The 21648-nt window shown below is 34.7% G+C and overlaps 1 protein-coding gene across 2 annotated transcripts in view; it reads right to left on the bottom strand.

The window, feature by feature from the left end:
- CACNA2D3 (calcium voltage-gated channel auxiliary subunit alpha2delta 3) overlaps positions 1 to 21648 on the bottom strand; it is a 383322-nt gene that overhangs the window by 34369 nt on the left and 327305 nt on the right. For both annotated transcript variants that reach the window (XR_011728222.1, XM_071755835.1), the window contains exons 27-29: positions 6158 to 6219; positions 5088 to 5132; positions 552 to 614 (exon numbers count right to left, since the gene is read on the bottom strand). Coding sequence is in view for 1 of the 2 variants with exons in the window: in XM_071755835.1 (XP_071611936.1) it covers positions 552 to 614; positions 5088 to 5132; positions 6158 to 6219 (170 nt within the window). In the remaining variant the exon portion in view is untranslated. The remainder of the gene's footprint in view (positions 1 to 551; positions 615 to 5087; positions 5133 to 6157; positions 6220 to 21648) is intronic.

Here is a 21648-nt window from a genome sequence, read left to right as displayed (position 1 = left end):
AAAGTAACTCCACTCCCATGAAGATAAAGCAAATTAAAGTTTTGAATGATCCACTCATTGATCATGATCCTTGTCCTCTCTGTTGTGATGCTGTGTGCTCAGTTTTAATCCTGCAATGACTGTTATCTAGTTCAGAAAACAAATTCCTCAGCTAACATCTGTGTAAAATTTCATTATCTCAAGTTTGAGTGTAAAAGCTCTGTGTCCCCTGTGTCCTCTCTCCTCAACCTTTCCATGTGGCAGAAATGCCACATAGAATCTGTTTTGTTTTTTTTTTTCCTAGAGGTAAAAATGTCTTACAGAAGACAGGCACTTCTGCAGCAAAAAAAGCCCTTTATGAGAACATTTATGAGTTTTAGAACAGACCTTGTTCCAGTGGGAGACACAGCTGAGCTCTTGTGAAAAACAACTTACATTCTCTGTTGAAAGAATTTTTAAATTTTATTTTTCTAATTCCTTAACATTTTAAGATAGCGGCCTATGTAATAAACAAGCAATTTTATATTAACATGTTACAGGAGAAGATTGAATAAAAAAAATCTTTTACTTACTTGTCCATAGTCTTCAGATACTAAAATAAATCCATTGTTATCTATTAGGTAACAGTTGATTGCCTGAAAAAAATATAATAAGGTTCTAAGTTTTATTTTAGAATATGGCAATAAAATAATTACCTTTATTCCAAATGAATTCTAAATGGATAAAGTCCTCAGGTTGCTATGATGGTTTATATAACATCTAAGTGAATGTGGCCTCAACCTATGGGATGTTATCTGATTTCATTTCCACGCGTTCTTCTCATGCAAAGCAAAACAAAGTTGTGTTCAGAAAGGTAGGATATAAGACAATTAGAAACGGAAAAGTACAAGGTCATTGTTTTTATAATCCTTTCTTACAAGTTTTCCTTATAAAGAAGTTTGCAAAGGCATAGAACTTTGTTGCTTCTGATGGTTTCTCCTGTGCTTGGAGGAAAATATCAGCACAATGTCATTACCCTAATGATGTATTAATGAAAACAGAGTGTCAGCCTGGAGGATCAACAGGGGACTAGGTAATATTTTTTAATTTGTTCATTGGGGGATGGGACCAGAAACTTCTGTAAAAGAGGCCCCACAGGTCTCCTAAAGCTTTTCAAATTGTGTTTTTAATTGGGAACTGGATTTAAAGGTAGGACTGTTAGCTTTTTGTAGGTCAAATGTATGAACTGTGTAAAACATGCTAAACCCAAATCAGGGCTTCCCTCTATGCATGTACTATTTTAACCTCAAGTGAATTACTTGCTACAGGCAAAGCTTTAATTACTGTGCTTCAGAGTTTAAACATAAGGTTCAACTCAAACCTTGATATAACTCAGTTTCTCTTCAGTATTGCCAAATAGCTACCCGTGTTAAATCTTTAATGCATTTCTATTGTTCTGAATCAGAAAATGTTTTATCACTGTTTGTTGTATTTCCTGTGATACTTTTCTAAAAAAAGAATAAGTAGGCTGGCTTCCAACATAGGAATCATCATGGCTTGAAGTTTAGTTTAAAAAAACCACAACAAACAAACCCAGACCTGTCCAATGTTTGGAACGAATGTCATTCCCTAATGCAAATGCAGGATATTCATTCTAATAGGGGAACTTAAGCTCCAGGCACCCCCAGTGACAGAAAACCTGTCAAAAAGGAAGTTGAACCAACTCACTTCCAACCTTTGATCTGCTAGAAAACCAAAAGTTGGCAAATGTAATGTGAAAAGCTGATGATGCTGGCAAAGACTCGAGTAGAGCTAATGCTTTCAGAAGTGGCAGCTGCTTAACCTCGATGCTGTATGGAGGGTGGGATTTCAGATGCAGACTCTAACACCAGAACACTGCCCTCCACAAAGTTAATCATAAACCTCCCACTAACTTTATTAGGAGAGGAGCTAAGGCAACAAAGAGCTCTTTTGAGGATACATATTTGCAGTCCTCATTAACTGAAAGATTAATTATGAGATAGTGCTTTAGAAATATCTTCACAGTGTAGAAAATAGAAAGTAGTTACGCTGGACAAAAAATAATGTAGTCTTAATTTCATAATTTTTGGATTATATGCAGTTGGAAAAGACTGGCTCAATTCAAGCATTAGTGGCCATGTCTCAAATTGCTAAGACACAGTCATTCACTATGGAGAATCACTATTCAGAATTTAAGATACTAATTTTGTAGCATTACTACAGGCACAAGGCAATAAATGGAACCTAACATTTTGGAGGAATGTGAAATAAGGATATTTATTTTAATCCATTTTCGTTAAATTAAGAGTGGAAAAATATTCATTCAGGACCATTGATTCACCCACTTGCCAGCAACATAAATAGCTTTCAATATTCAGCACTACATTAAAGAAATAGCTTTGATTTAATGTAGCACTGACAAATGACACTGGGGTGCATTTGCTTGTCCAATACATTAGGAAACCTCAAACAGAAGTTTTCAGCTATAAGATTAATGCATGGGATAATAGTATGTACACAGAGCAGAGTTTTAGGAAAGAGGTTTAATTCACATTTCACAGATATTGGAAGGGAACTATGAGCAGGTTTGCCCAAAGGTTCAAGTTCAGTGAACTTCAGATTTCAGGGGGAATGTTCCATAGGTGGAGAGTCCCTGAGCTTGTAAAACAGAGTAGGCAAGAAGTCCAGAATAAACACAGCAAGAATGTCTACTGAGGTCTGGGAGCACATTTGAATTACAGCAACTTTGATCAAGTTCAAGTGCTCTATGTAATTTTCACAGCTCCAATATACAATAACAGTAATGGAATGCAATATGGGTTAAGAAACAAAAAAATGAAAAAGAAAGAAAACAATATTAAAATATAATATAATAAATAATAAAATAAATTATTAAAAATATTAAAATAAAATCTGAGACCTCAGGAAAAGAGGAAGAAGTTAGCAAATTCAAAGCTCTGTCTCCAAAATACAGGAAAAAAATGTTTCTAATTAATTGGATGGCTGTATTTTAGAATCAAAAGTGTCACACAGACTCATGAACTAATTCTCTGTATGACTACTATGCCACTTTATTTGCATTAAATATGCTTTAATATATAACAACTGTTCAGCAGGTATTTTCTTGCCATTGAGAAAAGACAGCTGTGAAAGTTAACAGAGTCAACAGAGGTGCTGGGATATTTGGTTGAGTCTTGTATTAACAGTATATTTTTTTCATTAATTAAAAAAAAATTCTGGGATCTCTAAATCACCAACGTTCACAGTATTACTAAATTTCTGTATATGCTTACAAGGCTTCTGCTGGTGCCAAGAGAAAGTAGCTGAAAAGACTTTAACTTGCTTGTGTTTCTTTGCACATGCATGTAACAGCAAAAGAAGTTCTGCATGAATATTTAGCAAAGTATACAATTATTCTTATCAACTGCCAATGCAATAAAAAAGATGAGTAGATTGCCTCCGGCTGTGCTCTCTTGGAACCTTTATCTTGCTGCTTAGCAAGAACAGAGAAAAAACATTTTTTCAGTGATGATAATACACTTGTTTTGCTGAAGCAGTTGGACACCACAGCAGGAGCATGATTTACACAAGACATTGTGTAGCATTACTATTTTATCACAATGGCTGTCACAAATGAAGGAAGTAACCTCTGCCTAGTTTTTAATCCCCAAAGCAAGGTGATTTAAGCTAAACAAGGAGGAGATTTTATACAAGCACTTTAACTTTATCCAGACTGCCTGCAGTTAGACTTTCTCAGGTTGGTGGGCTCTGGCTGGAAACCCATTGATGAAAACATTTTTAAGCTGTTGGGAACAATTCAAGGTAAAGCTGGCACAGTAACTCTGTAGCAAGCTACACAAAAGCAAGGCCATAAAACTTTGGTAATTAACAGTTCTCCAGTCCCCCTTTTTCAATAGATTTGTGGTCACTCATAGGAGGATGGGGTACTAAATACTATGCGTATATACCTTAAATACCTTAAATTATAAATTATATTATTTAAATACCTTAAATTATATATAAGTATATACCTTAAATACCTTAAAATTGGTTTATATGCCAATGACAGCCTGGAATTTAAACTAAGTACACACCTTCACCATCACCTGGGTGGAATTTGCTTTATTTTTCATTACTTCATGGGTAGTTCCTGATTAAAATGACACAACCTTTAAAGGGAAGAGTCTGCAAGTTCTTATAATAAGAAATGCAAAAGATGTGTTGATGCCTATGATCCATTTCATTACCAAATAGGCCATGACAATCAGGCCTTTGGGTTTTGGCTTACTGTAGGTTTTATTTTCTTTTATTTATTGCTATCTGTAGCCTCCAACTGTTAGATTGCAGCATCCTAGTACGTGAATTATAGCTTGTTGAAAATTTTACTGATGCGGGATGCTGAAGATGGTCGTGTTCCACTCTTGTAACTGCTGATGCTTTAAGTTCTGCCTTTCTCCCTGGATTGGCTTTTGATCTCAATTGCACATCAAGCAGACGTATTTTAAAAAATTTATAACTGCACATAAGTTCTGAGCTCACTTCTAAATATAACAGTATGTGAGGTTGTGAAGTGGCATCTTAGGGGTGAGATTGCTAGGACTGATGATGTACCTTTATATTTTTTATAAATTAATTTACAAAAAACTAATTTTTAAAACTTAAGGGTTTGCTTTACCTTAAGGAACTAAATATCCACTATGATAATGGCACATGTTAGAAAGCACTCCTCAAGCACATTTGTGATTTTTTTTTTTTTTTTTTTTTTTTTAGCATGTTTATTTAAAGTTTTGAATTCTTTGTCCTCAAGGAAGCCAAACTCTGCTAACTGGCACTGCAGGAAACATCATACAGTACTTTATGTCAGCATTCTTATTATTTATTTTTATATATGGAAAAAGCCCTGAGCAAACTAAAGGCTCCAGACCACACTCCAAATATATTCGGTACTATGGCATAGGCAGTAATGTATTAAGGTGATGGAAGATGAGATTTAATTGGAAATAAATTAATACAAGGCAAGCAGCACAATAAGATGTTCAAAGTAAGTCAACTTTATGTTCTACTGTAATAGAGGTGAAACTAGAAAAAAAAATCTGCCAAATACTTACTTCATCATCACAACTTATAGCACATCTGCCATCGAGAGATGCACACTAGAGATAAAATAAAAAATAAAAATATAGAGATAAAATAAAAAAAAAATCAATAAAATATTTTGATTTTTCATTTGATTATTACAAAATATGACATTTTAAAAATCCATGTGAGCACATTTGTAAAGAAATTGATATTAATTACATTTTTATTTGACAGCAATTGTTCTAAATATTAGTAAGAAAATTTTAAATCTTCACCAATCCTGTTCTCTTACTGCCTGCAGAGCAAGAGTGCATTCATGCTGACAGTTTCAGCTGTTTTAAACACCATAATTTCCTCCATGTGTCAGAAGCTCAGAAACCATTCTTAGACATGAATACATAATTTTCCAATAGGAGAAGGATAGCACCTGAATTTTAGGTCTTATTTTCTCAAACAGTACTATTCCAATCTGTTCTCAAAATAGGGATGGCATCTTCCAGTCTTTAGAAATTACATTATCCTCTTCAATAAGTGAAAATGCTATATCCTGAATATTTTAGGAATAGTTTATTAAAGATTATTAATGTCATCTCATTAATCTAGTTCATCAATCATCTATGTGATACTTCAGTTATTGAATATTAGAAATTAGCTCCTAAGTAACTGAGAAGGCATAATTGTTAATAATAAATATGTTAATAATATGTTAATAATAATAAATATGTTAATAATAAATGTTAATAATTCTATTGTTACTGGAAAGGAATAAATATGACAGTTTGGTTTACCATCACCACTTTTTTTTGGGGAAAAAAATCAGTATGCTTCAGGCCAACAAAGTTTTCTTATAGGGGTCTAAGCGTAATAATTTTTCTACTGGCTTCCATAAAAATGGGAACAAGCGATTGTTTTTGACAGCTGAATTTTCTTTTTTGAAACGATGAACTGGAATGTAAGTCAGAAGAGGCAGCCATTATTCATTTCAAATACATTGTTTCTTTACAATATTTTTACTTGTGAAAACTAAATGGAAAATCATCATCTGCATAAATACAAAGCTGCATTATATCCAATGGCAAAACTTCAATTTAAACTATACCTGTCTGCTTGCAGTCCAAAATTTCCGCTGGAAAAATTCAAGTTTCATCTGGATACCTACAGCTGGGAAATACATACATTTTAAAGAATTAATAACATAAAACCAGTTTGATTCTTTCAAAATAATTTTCTTCAAAATGAGTATTTACAATTAATCAGAAGGGAAAACAGTCTGGGAAAGTGAAGCCTAAAATAAATAACCTTAACTAATTAAATTGGAGAAATCACACAGTTGTATTTTAAACCACTTAAAGCTTCATTACACATGAAGTCATTGCTAATAAAAGGGGAGAATACACAAGGCAAACATAATTCAAATTGCCAATGTCTCTATACTTAACATAAAAGAACCAGAAGCTGAACACATTCATGTTCACATCTAATATTCCACTGGTACCAATACACTGTAACTGTAGGAATACACGTGCTGTGTGCTGAAACACAGGAAGATGTTGAAACAACATGAAAATACTATTTAATATTTCAAGTGATCATTTGTTTTTAGTTCATTTTATCCATTATCAGTGGAACAGAAGCCTGCTTCAAACATTAAAACATCTTTAAAAAGTGAAATTACGAGCACTGTGTGCAATTCTGATAATAGCCTGTAATTTTGTAATAATTATCCAAGATAACACTGACTTTATATATTTCTCATAACCTCAAGTGGGATTATGTTTTTCCTAATACTAGTGAACCCTTTTTCCAGCCAAGTCTGCTGTTCCTGTTAGATCTAACACTGTTTCTACTGAAAACAATAGATTTGGGTTTCTGTGGTTTGTTCTGTGGTAAGCTCCAAAGGCAGTTGATTCTTATGGTTTCACCTGCCTTAACAAAGAGAATGGTAACATATCCATCTATATGTGCTGAACATTTCTGAAATGGCTTCTTTTTATTTAAAAGAACTTACTATGATGAAGATATAGCAGAAAAATACACAGAGGAGCTATAGACATCTGCTTTGACTTCTCTTAGCATCCATTGCTGCATCCCTGGACCAATCTTTTATGATCTCATTAAATTAAAAAGAATTAACTGTGTTAACGTATGGGAAAATAATTTTCTTCTTAGCCTCTAAGAAGATATTAAAACATTGTTGCAGGTTTTTTGTTTTTTTTTTTTTCCCCTGGAGGTTTTTGAGAATATTTTAACTAGAACAGGATATTTTTTGGTCAGTCCATTTATTGGGTTAAGAAATATTTAAATATATTTCAAAAGGTTTTAGATTGGAATTGTGAGCAATTCCTAGTCCTTCAGCACTTCAGATTGAAGTACCTGTGATTCAAGCTACTTAAGATTTACATTTATCTTGAAAAAAAACAAACCAAACCAAACCACAAAGAACAAAAACTATAATCGCTCTTTACACAGAATATGCATTTTAAAACATACCAGAAGTATTCTTCCAACATTTGTAGGCTTGGCTCAAACAAAATGGCCAAGGGATACGAACTGTTTCTTTAGCCAGGAAAAAATGTGTAAAGAAGAGGAAAGGTTTTGCCTTCACTGCTGCCTGTCCTTTGGGATATCACTGAGCAGGGTGGGCTGGAGCTAGAGGTGTGCAGGAGATCAAGTGATGTGAGCTGACAGAGGGGCAGTAAGGCTCTTTCTCCATATAACACAAAATGTGTAATTTCAAATGAATATTGAAAATCCAGTTTTCTGTTTCAATCATAGTAGCAAATTTACTTAGGTGATTTCAATAAGTACCTTTCAAGCTGTCTATGGAAAACAGTTATTAACTCCCTGAGATTTCTTCCCTTTCTTTGATAAAGTGGCTGCTCTTCTCTAGTGCATACCCTATGAAATAACAGATGGTTGAGAATGACCAAGTTAAATTCCTGGCTCAGTGATAATTATTATTAAATAAGTAATTTCCTTATGCATCAATGCATGGCTAAGGGTTGGATTTCATTCTTTTAGTGGGATGTTCTGAGAACAGAAAAATTGGGAAGTGCTCAACTGCTGCAGAGCTCAGGGCTCCTTAGTGTCAAGGCAAACATGAAGAAAAACAAATAACTACTCAGAATAGATTAGGATTGCTTGTGTTCATTTCAAGATCTCCGTGGCTAAGCAAACAGAGAGATAAGGAAAGCCTTCTTCAACAAATTACTTCTGTACACAGCATTGCAAGAGCTCTTAGGCTCTAAGTAAAAAAGAATAATCTCCTCCTACTCAAAATAAGAGGAAAACAGATTAGATTGATTTATTTCAAGCAAGAGAGGAGCTGAAGCTCTCTATAAACTTGGCAGGGGGATTCCAAGTGAATAATTAAGGAAAAGTAGTAAAAGTTAAAAGGATTCCATTCTATGAAATATCTATATAATATATATAATATATATTACATATAAATATTATATAGTATGTATAATATATAATACATAAGATATAACAGCACTAGAATCAGAAAGGTTAGAAAAATATTTTAAATTCCTTTTTCGCACACAATACAGTAGAGACTGATATTCTTTCTCATACACAGCAGATACCCAACATTTTGAAAACATTTGGGCCTCCTTTTTCTGATGGGGTACTCTTAAATGAGCTTTAGCTTGACTTCAAAATTAGATATCCTGGGCAAAGATTTGTAGCAGGATTTTTTTTTTTTTTTTAAGATTTATTGCCTTTGTGCATTAAGCTTAGATTCCTTAAGATTCCCTTCTTTCTGCCTACTCATATCACCTCTTATTACTATCTTTTCAAATAACAAATAATTAAATGTGAAACATTCCAGAAAAGGAGACTCCCACCACCAAAGACAATGCCCTTAAAATACCTATAAGGCCTGTTATGTACTGTAATTAAAATGAAAGCATACAAAATATTTTCCATCAATTCCAACAAGTCCTACCTAATAAATTAGAGGTATTCTGATAGGCACACTTCTAAAATAATACAGTTGAGCTCCAGTATCATCCAACATAGATATATTCCCAGTGCTAGCCATTCTTTCATCATATGCAGGATATATTAAAAATACAAACGAGCATTCATCAAATGTGCACTTCCCAGACTGCTTCTAATCCTGGTTTCAGTTTACTTGCACAATAAAATGCAGTTTCACCTTTCCAAACTTCACACTTCATTCATTTTCCTTCTTGATCTCATTGATCTTTTCCATTTTACCCATAACTTCCTCTTCTCACAACAGTTCCCATTCTAGGAACCGAAAATATCCCTAGAATTTTCGTTTAATGTGAAAATTACTCATTTTATTATCTGAAATGTCTGAACCTGATTTCAGACACCCAACACAGAAAGTTTTAAATCATTTAAATCCATGTAAACGTGGACCTACCTTTCCCACCTCAATTTGAGCTACAGTGCCTCGTTAACATTCACAGATCAATTTTTCCTAAAATGAGATTTTTAATGACCTAGGTACAATGTAAAATACAAATAAATTTCAAAGTGCAAAGTATCACATGGTTTTGGATTCTAAACAGTTTTCAGGCAAAATATCCTGTATTATTTTACTATCTTACGTTCAGCTTTTTATCGTCAAGTAAGTGGAATGACTGCTCATACATGTGTATTTTTTCCAATATAATTATCATCTTGTTATGGGAGGCAGATTTTATGTCATAATATATAATAAGATTTAAGCAACAGAAAGGATACCTCCCTTCATAAGACCTATCAGGATGCAACACATAAATGAGTGAATTCTTCTTAAATGGACAACGGAAAGTTGAAGTTCTGCCTCTTTAATCATGGAACTCAAATTTGCTACTTTCTTCCAGAGTATTTTTAGAATTAGTGGTGTAAGAATTAGTTGTCTGGATGGAAACTCCCAAGATACAGGGAAGGCAGTGGCAACTGGTATTTCCTGGAGGCCAAGCTCAAGCAGAGAGGGAGGAGATATTAGGAACTTGATGTGAAGCCAAGCTGAAAGGAGAGCAGGATGATGATTGCTGGAAGGCCGAAGTTCATTCATACTCAAACCACCAGGGAAAGCTGAAGGGCTTGGTTTGCAGCCAATCTCTGACAAACTCAACTGCGGAGGGCAGTCTGTGAACATCATCATAAACCAGACTCCCTTTGACTCCCTGACACGTATCTTCCTTCTGGAGGACTAATGAAGTAGCAGTAGGAGCAGAAGGAAACACAAAAAGCATATAAACTGAGTGAAAACTTAAAAAAATATAGATGCCGTTGACTGAAAGTCCACTGCCTTTTCAGAAGGCTTCATTGAGGAGCCTGGAGGGAAATGGGTTATCTGTAAATTATCAGTCAGACAGTTACACTGTATTTCAAACATTAAGAGAAGATAGTAGTTGATGTGCTGCCAACACTCAAACAAAGGGCTCCTACAGAAATCTACTCATTTACTGTGTGATAAACTCTGTGTACCGGGAGCACAGCTCAAGGGAGCTACTTAGGGATCCATTTGTAACTTAAGAAAAAAAAATACTAATAAAAAAAATCCTCCTATAAGCCTGGAGGGAGGTAACCATTTGGCATGCAAAATTAAACTACGTGCACTTTACTGGAAAGATAAATACCTTGTTCCTAAGAAATATAAGGAATACATTGATAGCATAAAACAGTGGTTTAGACTGCATGATTTTAAGGGGATGAGGCAGGGCACAGTGAAGTCCTGTCTGGTATCTGGAGTATCCTCCCTATGACTTTTAGAAAATACTTGGAACCCACTGACACCTGGTTCATTCCATTACCAAAAAAGAGAGAAAGAAAAGAGAAAAACAAAACAAGAAACAAACCAAATAAACACACCCCCACAAAAGCCACCAACAAAACAACAAACAAAAAGGCAGGAAGGGTAGTAATTTCATTAGCCTCAGGAATTCTTCCATTTTCTGCAGAGAGAAGGCAAGCACCATCATAGAGAAAACTGTGCTGGTGGCAGTATTTTTATAAGGAGCTGCTATGAGCCTTCAGCTTTCTTCCAACATCCCCTTGCATGGCCACTAGTCTGACAGTTTTTTCTGAATTCTGATGGCACCTGAAGTATGTGAATACTGAAAGCTGGCCACAGTAACAGTGATATAATGAAATAGTGATGGTATTTTAATAGCTCCATAACCATTTTATAGTTTTACAGGGTTTTCTTCATCCTTTTTTTTGGTAATATTCAAGTGCATCCTTTGACTGAAACAAAATATAGGAACAGTACATATTTGTAAGAGCATTTATAAATCTTAAGGGAGGACCCATGACTTGTCAAGTTCTCAACAAAAGCTGAGGTCCTTCTAACAACTGAGGTCCTAGTTTGGATTAGTTTAGCTAGTGTGCCTTTCAAATTTCAGCAAAAAGGCTGTGGGTTCAAGCTAGCAATTAATGAACCCTAAGAGGCTCAAATTTCAAACATCCAGAAATAAGGATACTCATCTGAACTCCTGGAGACTGTGCCCAAACTCTCTTAGGAGATGTCAGGCTTTTTGCTTCCAATTTATAGCATTTTGAGAAAGGCTGATTTCTGAAATAGGCAAAGCTTATATTGTTTTTGTTATATTGTTCTAACTTATAATAATGGTGACCTTCTCTACAAACCATTTGTGCAACACAGCGATTAGCAAATTACTAAAAATATTGGTGATGTTATTTAGTCAAATAATAAATTAGAAATACCTGATCATGAAGACAACACTCCAGCATTTCAACACTAAATATTCACTATCATGTTTCAGAATAGCTTTCATATTTTTTTTCTAAGATCACTACTTTATTTAACCATGTCTTAAAAGCTCTCTAGAAGACGTTTAGTGTGGTCAAAAGAGTCAGTGCACACATTTTTGTGTGTTTGAAATAGTCTTTGACTAATTCCATAGTATTTTGTAGTTGCAAATACAGAGAAATTAGTGCTGGTGAAAGACATCAGAAAATAGAAAAAGATACAAACATTACACTTTTTCATGAACAGTATTAGCTGCAAAAGCAACTTTGTTTGCATTTCTAATTTTTTGGATCAAAAATGCATTTTCATTGAATCTCTGTGTAGAAAAGAACACAGCTGCCTGCTTGCCCAACAAAAATACGAGGTAGTATTTGAGCTATAAGCCAGTACTCTTTGAAGTTCTGAACTAGAGATTTAAACTATGCCAGGAACAGAAAGTTATCTTAGATTAATAACACAGAAAGACTGTCCAAGTACACCAAAACATAAGTTTTCTTCTTTTTCGTACTCTTCATACATGTAAAAAAAAAAAAAATCTTTCAAGATGCATTCAGTATATTACATATAAAGAATTCACTTGAAAGTTTATTCATTTTCTAGACGAATGGATTAACCTTGACCTTAATCTGAACATTTTCTCATTTATTTGATTTTACTTCATGAGAATATTTAATTGCCACCATTTTGAACCCGTATTTATACTTCTTAGGAATAAATCTGACTGTGGAAAAAATTATCTTTTGGTTTATCTAATCTGAAGAACTTCAAGGTTGCGAAGTGGAAAATAGTTAATATGCATTCAATAGGTCAGGCATTTGGGGAAAATTTTACAGTTTTCTATTTGTCTTGTCTACTTGCTATATTTCAGGAAAATAAAATCTTCAGAATTGCTATATAAGCCTACTTACTCTTCAGTAAAAATATTTGCTTAAGTCTAATCTTGTAAATATTCATTAATAGAGAGAGGTCTTCATAGTGCTAAAAATTACCCAAGAATTTTCTTCATCAGACAAAGTTGAAATTACCTCTTTAATGCCACAAAATGCAAAGATTAATCTATCTACTAATTTATGTCCAAATACATAATTAATAAATGTTTTGAATGTATACTCAAAAGAAAAAAAAGAAAAAAACAAACAGAGAAAGAAGCCTTCTAAAAATACTGAGACTAATAAAATTAAAATGCACTGACAGATTTTGAAGATTTCTGAAGATAAAATCTCATCTTTGCCTGAGATCTTCCTGCCAAGTTATGATCACAGGTTAACTTCTCTGGGTGAGTTATTAACTTCTAGAAATAGTGTAAGTGCTGGCAGGAATTCCACAATGGAAGTACAAATGAACTATACTTACATCACATAAACCATTATCCAGATGCTTCAACAAGCTTCAACAAGTATATTATAATTCAAATCCTAGTGATAGGTAGGATTTAGCTGTCAATACAGCAATAAAGCATATTTCAGATCTATAAATTAATTTTTTATTGAAATCAGTATCATGGATATGAGCTTTAATCCCCTTTAATGGAAAACCTTTGCAACAAAACAGGAAGGTTTGCTGAAAGGTATTGTCTTTGATATCCCACTAAACAAAGGATTTGTCATACTAAATTACTCCTATTTCTACTAAGTTGAAAGACAGGTACAAATTCAGCTGGTGCCTCTGCCTGAAAGGTGTTGAGCACTGCTGGTGCTCAGTGAAGGCTGAGAGAGGTAGGGGATGCCCAGCATATGATAAGAATACTTAGCACCTTCCAGAATGGAGCTCTGGAGAATGCAAAAAGTCCTCAGATGTCCACTCAAAAAAAGGGCTTCTTGGCAAGAATTTTCACAAATGATGTCGTCATATAAAGCAAACCCACTACTGATTTACAAAGAAAGTTAGCCTGCCAAAAACCAGATTTTTATAGCTGTTAAGGCATATATCAAAGGTAGACTGATACTGATATGATCTGCAGAAGCACTTACTGCCATTGCAATTGGTAAAAATTAGGTCACTATTCTGAAGTCTCTAATGTATTCCTAGGCATCAAAATAACTTTGAATTACCACTTTTTAAAACCTAGACGTTGCTAAATGACAAAGGTTCCCTTAGAAATGTTGCTACAACACATTTTATAAAACATATTGATTTTTCTAACAAGGTCAATGCAATCAAATCTGCATTTTACTGTTATTTTATAAACAAGGAAGTCAGAATCTTTTTCAGAATGACAAAAGAAGCAAAGATTGTCTCCTCCATTATTACAGAGCTGATATACCCTACCCTAAGGGAAAGGGTCTTCTCTCTTCTTCTTTAGAAAAAGGAAACCAAACACAATCATTAGAAATGCAGCAATCTATAACCAATTTCAAAAAGCATATTTGAACAGATTTGTCTTAAATTCCAATCTCAATTTTTTTAATAAAAATCATACAACTGACCATCAAAGGAAAAAGAGAAGGGTGCCACATACACCCTTCTTTACTCCCTGGTTTTACATGAAGTTAGAAAGCATCTATAAGGTTGGAAGAGGGACTTCTGCATGTGTAGAGTTACTTTTACAATGTGCTGACTTCATAACTAAGACTCTATTTCATTTAATTCAATCAGATTAGATTGTGGTACTGATTGTGATCATATCCATAAATCAGTACTTTAACTAAGTTTCCATGGAAACACTATATGTCCCTGTTTTCCTTTTAGACAAGGGATGCCTGTGTAACAAGTGTGCTGAGGACAACATGTTTTGTTTAAGTTACATTAGCTGGAGCCAATACTTCCTAATTACATTACCAGAAGAAACATTTACAGCAGTACTTCTACCATGGGAAACCCCCCATCATCCACCCCATCTTAATCTCTGAAACCCAGGAAGCATCAGCAACGTCCATTGCTTTAAATGTGTTAATTGGTATCTAAAGTAATCTCTTTCATTAAATGACAACATTGATCTTGTTTTACAGTTTCATATATAAGAACATTATCTCACAGCATCTGGATTTCTCTGAAACTTCCATCAGAGAAAATCCATCCATGAAAGCAGGGTGGGCCAGTGGGTAAACTGACCTGAATTTTATATATGAAAGCTGTGATACCTAAGTATTCTTACAATCATATATGACAGATTAGGGTGGAATCCAAAAACAGGCATCCCAGCTTTCACGAAGCAAGCGTGGGTGAGAAAAATCTGTCAAGATTTGGTCTTTAAAACTGGCATAGGAAATCACCAAATCATCAAATTACAAATTACCAAGAGCACTCTGCTCTTTCTTCTTTCTAAAGGGTTTGTAGAAAGCAAGGCTGTAGCAGCAACCAAACAAAACATATTTAAGATCTTACTGACACCAGCAAACAGAGGTATGGAAATTATTAGTCCACTAAACTAAGGCACATGATGCATAGCTTCAATTTCTAAAAGCAGTCAGCTTACTTCTCTCAATGAGCACTTTAAGGAACAGAGAGGCCAGCAGCACTGTTTGAACTCCTGTGTTCTAATTGCTGAGAAAATGAGCACCGAGCAATGTACTGTGACTCTGACAAGGGATAAAAAGTCCCAGCCTAAACACGAGTAATCAAGGTCAGCCATGCCATTATATCCCAAAATAGCATACTGCAGAAAGGAATAAAAGCAAATGGAGATGAAAATACACCCTTGACCAAGGCAGTTATAGCTATATGGACAGACGAAGTTCAGGTGGGCTGGGAACATTATAGATCATGCTGTAAATTAAAAAATATTAAAATAGAAGAGCCCTTGGATAAAAAGGAATTGTATTAAATGATAATATGTATTACCTGTATACCTCAGTATCACTAAGTGGCAAAAAAGTAGAAATCAGATATAAATATTGAAGACAAAAAGCTGAGATCAACCTTTAAGTGAAGCCTGAAATTTAGGGCTAATAAACTACTTCTATACAGTATGCTTTCTTCATTACTTGCTCACATGTATTCCAACTGTTGTTACAAGCTTCTTTTCCTCTGAACTAATGCAAATGCTTAGCCCAGAAAGCTCATCCTGCAGCATCTGAGGCAGTACAAAACAAACAACAGCCAAAAGCTTGCAGAAAACTACGGTCAGTACAAACAAAGACCTGGCATAACTCTTTCTTATAAGTGTCAGAACATCATTATTTATGCCAATTTTACTAAAACGTTTACTAAAACGTTTAAAACTAAAATGTTTTCCCTTTTACCTCGTAGACATCATGACAGCTGTTTGGTATGATTCACCTGACAGTTGTACTAATTCTCAGTAAACAGTCCCCCTTTTTAACAAGTCAAGAAAAGGCAAATATTATATGCTACAGATACTTTATATATTGTAAATGATATTGAAAAGACATGTTCTATTAATAAGAAACCATAGGATTTAGTCTTTTGTGATTCTCAGCAGGAAAATAGAAAACCAAACCAGATGTATAGAAAGACATAAATTCAAGACTGACAAGATAATAATGAACTGGTAAAAAAGAATGTAAGAATAGTGAAAACATGATATTCCCCAAAGATTTCAGTCTTTAGTGTCCTCTACTTGTCATTAGGTTATCCCAGTCAAGTTGCTTCAGTACTGCTGGTATAAACTGCACATATATATAAACAGGATTTTATTAAAGCCTCTTTTTACATAGCTATAGGTCTAAGGGATGCTATATTTTTATTATAATTGTTTTGCCTATTGTTTTCCTCCTGTATGAATTTCCTCCCAGAGTATCTGAAATCTTTAATAAACATCTGAATATTTCTCTACCATGTTATACTTGCAGAATCAAGTTTCATGACTTTTAAGAGTTATGCTTACATCAGAGGGATCAAGAGGTTTACATTTCAGTACCTATTAAAGGAATTTAATTATGCAACCAGTTCCATTTAGATACACAGTTACTGTTCTTTGCTAATCTATACCAGATTTTCCAGTATTATAATTCTCATTAATAAAATGCCCTCTGAAAGGGTTTATTTTGTTTAAGGGGTTTTTTTGTTTGTTTGGGGCATTTTTTTGTTTTTTTTATCCTTTATACTCACCAAGTTTTTCAAGGATTTGTCATATCTGAAAGGAGCACAACTAGCTAAAGTTGAGGGATGAAAATATCTATATACATGACTTACCTTCTAACTTTAGTTAAAACATTCTGTGGAGAAAAAAGTATAGTGGTGTTTAAAAATCTGTTCAGAGGTTAAAAACAGGATATGGCTTGTGGTCAACAGAATGTTGTCTTATACAGAGGACTTTTGGTGCCTACTGCTGTAGCAGTTAAAGCAGTAGGGATGACAAAGAAATCCAGAGACCAAAGAAACAAGAAAATCAGCAAACTATGTACTGCCTTATAAAACTTATGAGTTACTGAAATGCAGAACACCACCAACAGGTATCTGGCTCATTCTTCTTCATTGGAGTCATAAGGAAAAATTTACAATATTCTTACTTCCACTCATCAAATGAACCGATATTCCAGGTTAGTTCTGACAAATACAATTGCTAAATACAGCCATCAAAGAGGGTTGTAGTTTGGTATTGTACATGTTATAATGTAATTGGCAGATGGCATCTCATACTTTGTCTGCTTCAAGGCAATTCAGATTCTTTCAGGAGGTACAGGCTTCAAGCTTTTCTCTTGTAGAGAAACTCTACCAAAGAAAACACACCAAAAGTTCTAACCCAAATCTATTGAGCACATAAGTCCTCATCCAATAGAATACCTAAGTATATGCTGAGATTTCATCCCATTAAAGGTATATACTTAACAATTAGTGACTGTGTACTTTTCATGTCAAGCTATTCAGTACCTTGCTTAAATAATGGAATTAAAAATAAAAATGGCTTTTTCTGAAAAGTTGCATGAATTGCAGCAGCTTAATTATTTACATTTTTACTGCAGCAAATGCTATCCTTGCTTTTGCTCTTTGCAAAGAGAAAAAGAATCCTTTTGAGCCTTAAAATACAGGAATTCCCAACATTTAACAGTAAGTTTCACTGAAATACTGCAATTTGCCTTAAAAGCACAAAGGGAATTAATGAAGTATGAGTTCTATTTTGTAGCACAATTGATGAGCAGCAGTTTAGTTTAACAAACATCTCCTGTACTTTACAATCTTCAGACACTGAGAATATTTGAAAACTCTTTTACAGGAAGTTGTTCAAGATAAACCCAGTCAGAATGCATAGGAAATCTCTTTCCAAAGTTTGAGTCCATGGTAATCTAGGACCCTGAAGAGAAATTCTGATTAAATATAAATGTAAGAAAACAAAAACACTCAGTAAAGGCTTAGAAAAGAACTTCACCTTTGGTGTAGAATGAATAAGCTATCTAGAACAACAGTGAGTTATCTCAATTGTAACACATTTAATAGAGGACAAAAAGCATTTAAACTGCTGAGGTAAAACAAAACATTCACCTGCCTTTATTTTTCCATGTGTTTTTCTAGCTTCTGTTTTTATTACTTTCATTTTTTTAGCTTTATATCAAGCAATGCATTTCTATTTAAAATAGTGGCAAAATGGATTTATTAATTAATCATGCTGGAGATATTTTTATCTGTGGATGCTCAGCATGTATAACAGGAAATAGCTATTTCCTGTCAATAGGCAGGAAATGATTGAAAATTGAATTTGTACCCCCTGCTGCTGTACGTGATGGAATACTCTACTGGCACATAATCTGCCTCTTGCTGCAATTTTATCTAATTTAAAATAAAGAAGCCCAGCATCTCTATTCCCCGTGCTTCTCCTCATTCTGAAGGCCTTGAAGCCCTTCTAATAAATTTTCAACCAACCAAAGCAGGCTGTAAGGCTGATGCTTGCCCATTTTCCACATACTCCTCCTCTTCTTATATTTCTGCTCATTTAGTTATGGGGAAAAGAATACAAGCCAAACCAAATCCTAACTATATTATATTAAGAGCTACAATATCACAACTTGCTGGGTGATCTACCTGATGGATTGAAGGTCTTGCATCACTTTAATGAAAACAAAACAAAACAAACCACCCCACAACAAACTGTAGATGGACTGATTCAAACAATGTCTGTAAATTACCAGAAAAAAACTAGATATGAAATCTAAAATAATTTTTATACCAAAACAGAAGAGTGGTCTGGGGATGACAAGAGTTCAGACCTCAACTGAGAAGGTGCTCAGACAGACAGCCCCAGTGGTACCACCTGACACAGCAGCCAGTTTGCAGCTTGCTCCAGCTAGCCCAGCTATTCCCTCCCCCTCTGCACATTCCCACCTGGAATGCAGTATGAAGCCACTATTACATCTTATATGCTGGCCTCTTCTAGAGGTGTCAGAGGAAGGTGTAAAAATTCCCATAAATAATAATTATGGAAAAAGTCCTGTCCACAGGGAAAGGTTTTTCTCCATAACTTGTGTCATTAGAGGTTGATTAAAGCCCTTAAAAGTGAAACTTTATATCCTTTCTAAATGATTTTTTGCCCTATGAGGTAACTGTGGCTCCAGATTATATATGAATCCTGCTAATCTTTTGGCCTGAGGATAACTTTGCACAATGCATTTCATAGATTAATTATGCATTATATAAACAAGTACCAGATGTATTAAAGGCAAAACAAACCACTGAAAAGAAAACAGCTCTTCATCTCAAGTTCAGTGATCCAAAAAACAAAATCACAACTGCCTGCTCTCTCGTTTCTCAGGTTAGAAAATATTGTTTCACACCTTGAAGAGAAACCACCAAACAGTTTGGAATGACTGCCAAGGACAGACATAAACAATTTTTTAGATAGCATGGTGTCTCCTTATGCTATGTGATCCAAAATTTGATGTTACCAAACTTTAGCTGGTATTACTTGCCCTTTATCCTATCCAAGCAGTAAGATGTTTGAAGAAATCCATGCACCCACCTCTTCTGGAAAACACAACCAGCTTTTTAAGGTTCAAGTCTTCCTCAAGCCAAATTTTGTTTGATCCATTGGTTTCTAATTCTCTTCTGAAAGGCAGGCAGAAGCATGGTTCAGGGTATTCCAATATATTTGTCAAGTTTAAAAAACCTAGTACCCTGCCAGTCAAAAGTTGGGAGGGCCCTGAGCTATTAGGGTTCAAGGACTGCCTCTGTAGAAAGAAAAGAATGAAGGACCCAAGGGTTTCTTGTGTCCCACCATCTTTCTTTGAAGACCATTCTGACACATAGATGGGAAAAGAGATCTCTCTCCATGATGCAGTACTGTAGTTTTTAAAATGCCAGTTAAAGGGGGAGATGTTTAAGAACAGGGGTATGGGCTGTTTCACTAACAAATGTGAATTATTTTTTACCTGAGACACAATAAGAAGGAGCCTGCATTGCCCGGAGTTGCATTTGGGGTCTTCAGCAATAGCTTAGCTGCTACACCAGTCTGGAGACACACATCAGTAAGGAGAAAGTGCAAACCATTTCTCTGTAACTGCTGAGGGACCTTCCCACCCAAAAGCATATGGAAAATAAATTTAATAGAGAGAATATATAAGAATTGTCTGCTGTGGTCTTAGGAACATTTTTGTATTTAATCATGTCTGCCAGTACTCCATATAGAGTGCAGTGAAACCCAAACACTGTACCTTTTAAATATCTGGAATATTTAAATTATTTCCTTTCTGCTAGAATTTAATTAACATAATTTCCTTCTGTAAAAGAGATGATTCTTACGCATACTGCTCCTTTAAAGCAAATGGCAGTAACTGCTGCAACCAAGTGTTAGCTGGCAGAGCAAACACTGAACTGCCCTCACCAGCCACCAGGGATAGGATATTAGCTCATTGGGCTGCCTTGCTACTTGCAATGGGAGCCATATCTTGTTACAACACCACACGAGTTAATTTAAGCAGTCACAATAACCTAGTTGCTGCACCACATCAGACAGCTAAAAAGAATGCTGCTGGCTGTTCAAAATGCCAGAAGTAGAGTAGATTTCATGGTTATTCTGTTTCTGGCAAATCTCTACCTGTGTCACAATGGTAATTTTCACCACATCAGACTTCTCGGTCATAACCAAAGTTTTATTATGAATAAATGGGAATAGGACATGGATTATACGTTGGGGAAACTTCTGTTTACAAAACATGTGTATTCAGGGTTCTCAATATAAGGGGAAAATAGCCACATGTACACGAAAAGCAAATTGACAGATTTAATAATACGTTTCCAAATCTGAATGCGGCATGAAGAATTTTTAAAAAGAAGGAACTTCTTATACCACAATTCAGAGTACATAAAACCACCTCTGCGTTATTGTTGGAACTGAACCTCCCACAGTGCTTCATTTCCATTGACCTTGTCCTATGAACATCTCCTTAGTATGGAACATGCTAAAAATAATACAATTATAGTAGCAAAGCTTTAGCGAAAATAAGACATCTGAATATTTCTCTACCATGTTACACTTTCAGAATCAAGTCCTATGACTTTTAAGAGTTATGCTTACATCAGAATTTACATTTCAGTACCTATTAAAGGAGGGCAATTAAGAGACATTCTTTAAGCCCTCTGTGAGGTGACACAAACTGCTGAGGGAGCATGTAAGCCCCCCTGATCAGCAAACACTAGTTAAGAAGGATAAAAATTTGAAAGAAACTCACTTAATTCAAGAGTCAAGAATAAAATTTTAGACAAAAAATAAGATTTTTTTGTAGTGTGACAAAGTCTTACCATACCAGAAAATAAGAACATAATAGCTATTACCTCCTGCAATATAATAAGAAATCATGAACTCATCCCTTGAAAGGATAGTAGGATATCATCTCAAGTAACAAGTACCTGACCTAATGTTGTTCTTTGGAAGACCAAAGCAGAGTATCTTAAGGCTACAACATTTAATGTATATTACATTGTATAATAGCCCTTTTTCCATTTAGTTCTGCTTTCATGAAAAT

Source organism: Heliangelus exortis, chromosome 12, assembly GCF_036169615.1.
Source record: "Heliangelus exortis chromosome 12, bHelExo1.hap1, whole genome shotgun sequence".
Lineage (NCBI taxonomy): Eukaryota > Metazoa > Chordata > Aves > Apodiformes > Trochilidae > Heliangelus > Heliangelus exortis.
The sequence above is the reverse complement of the archived record's forward strand: the minus strand, read 5'-3'. Positions and strand labels throughout refer to the sequence as shown.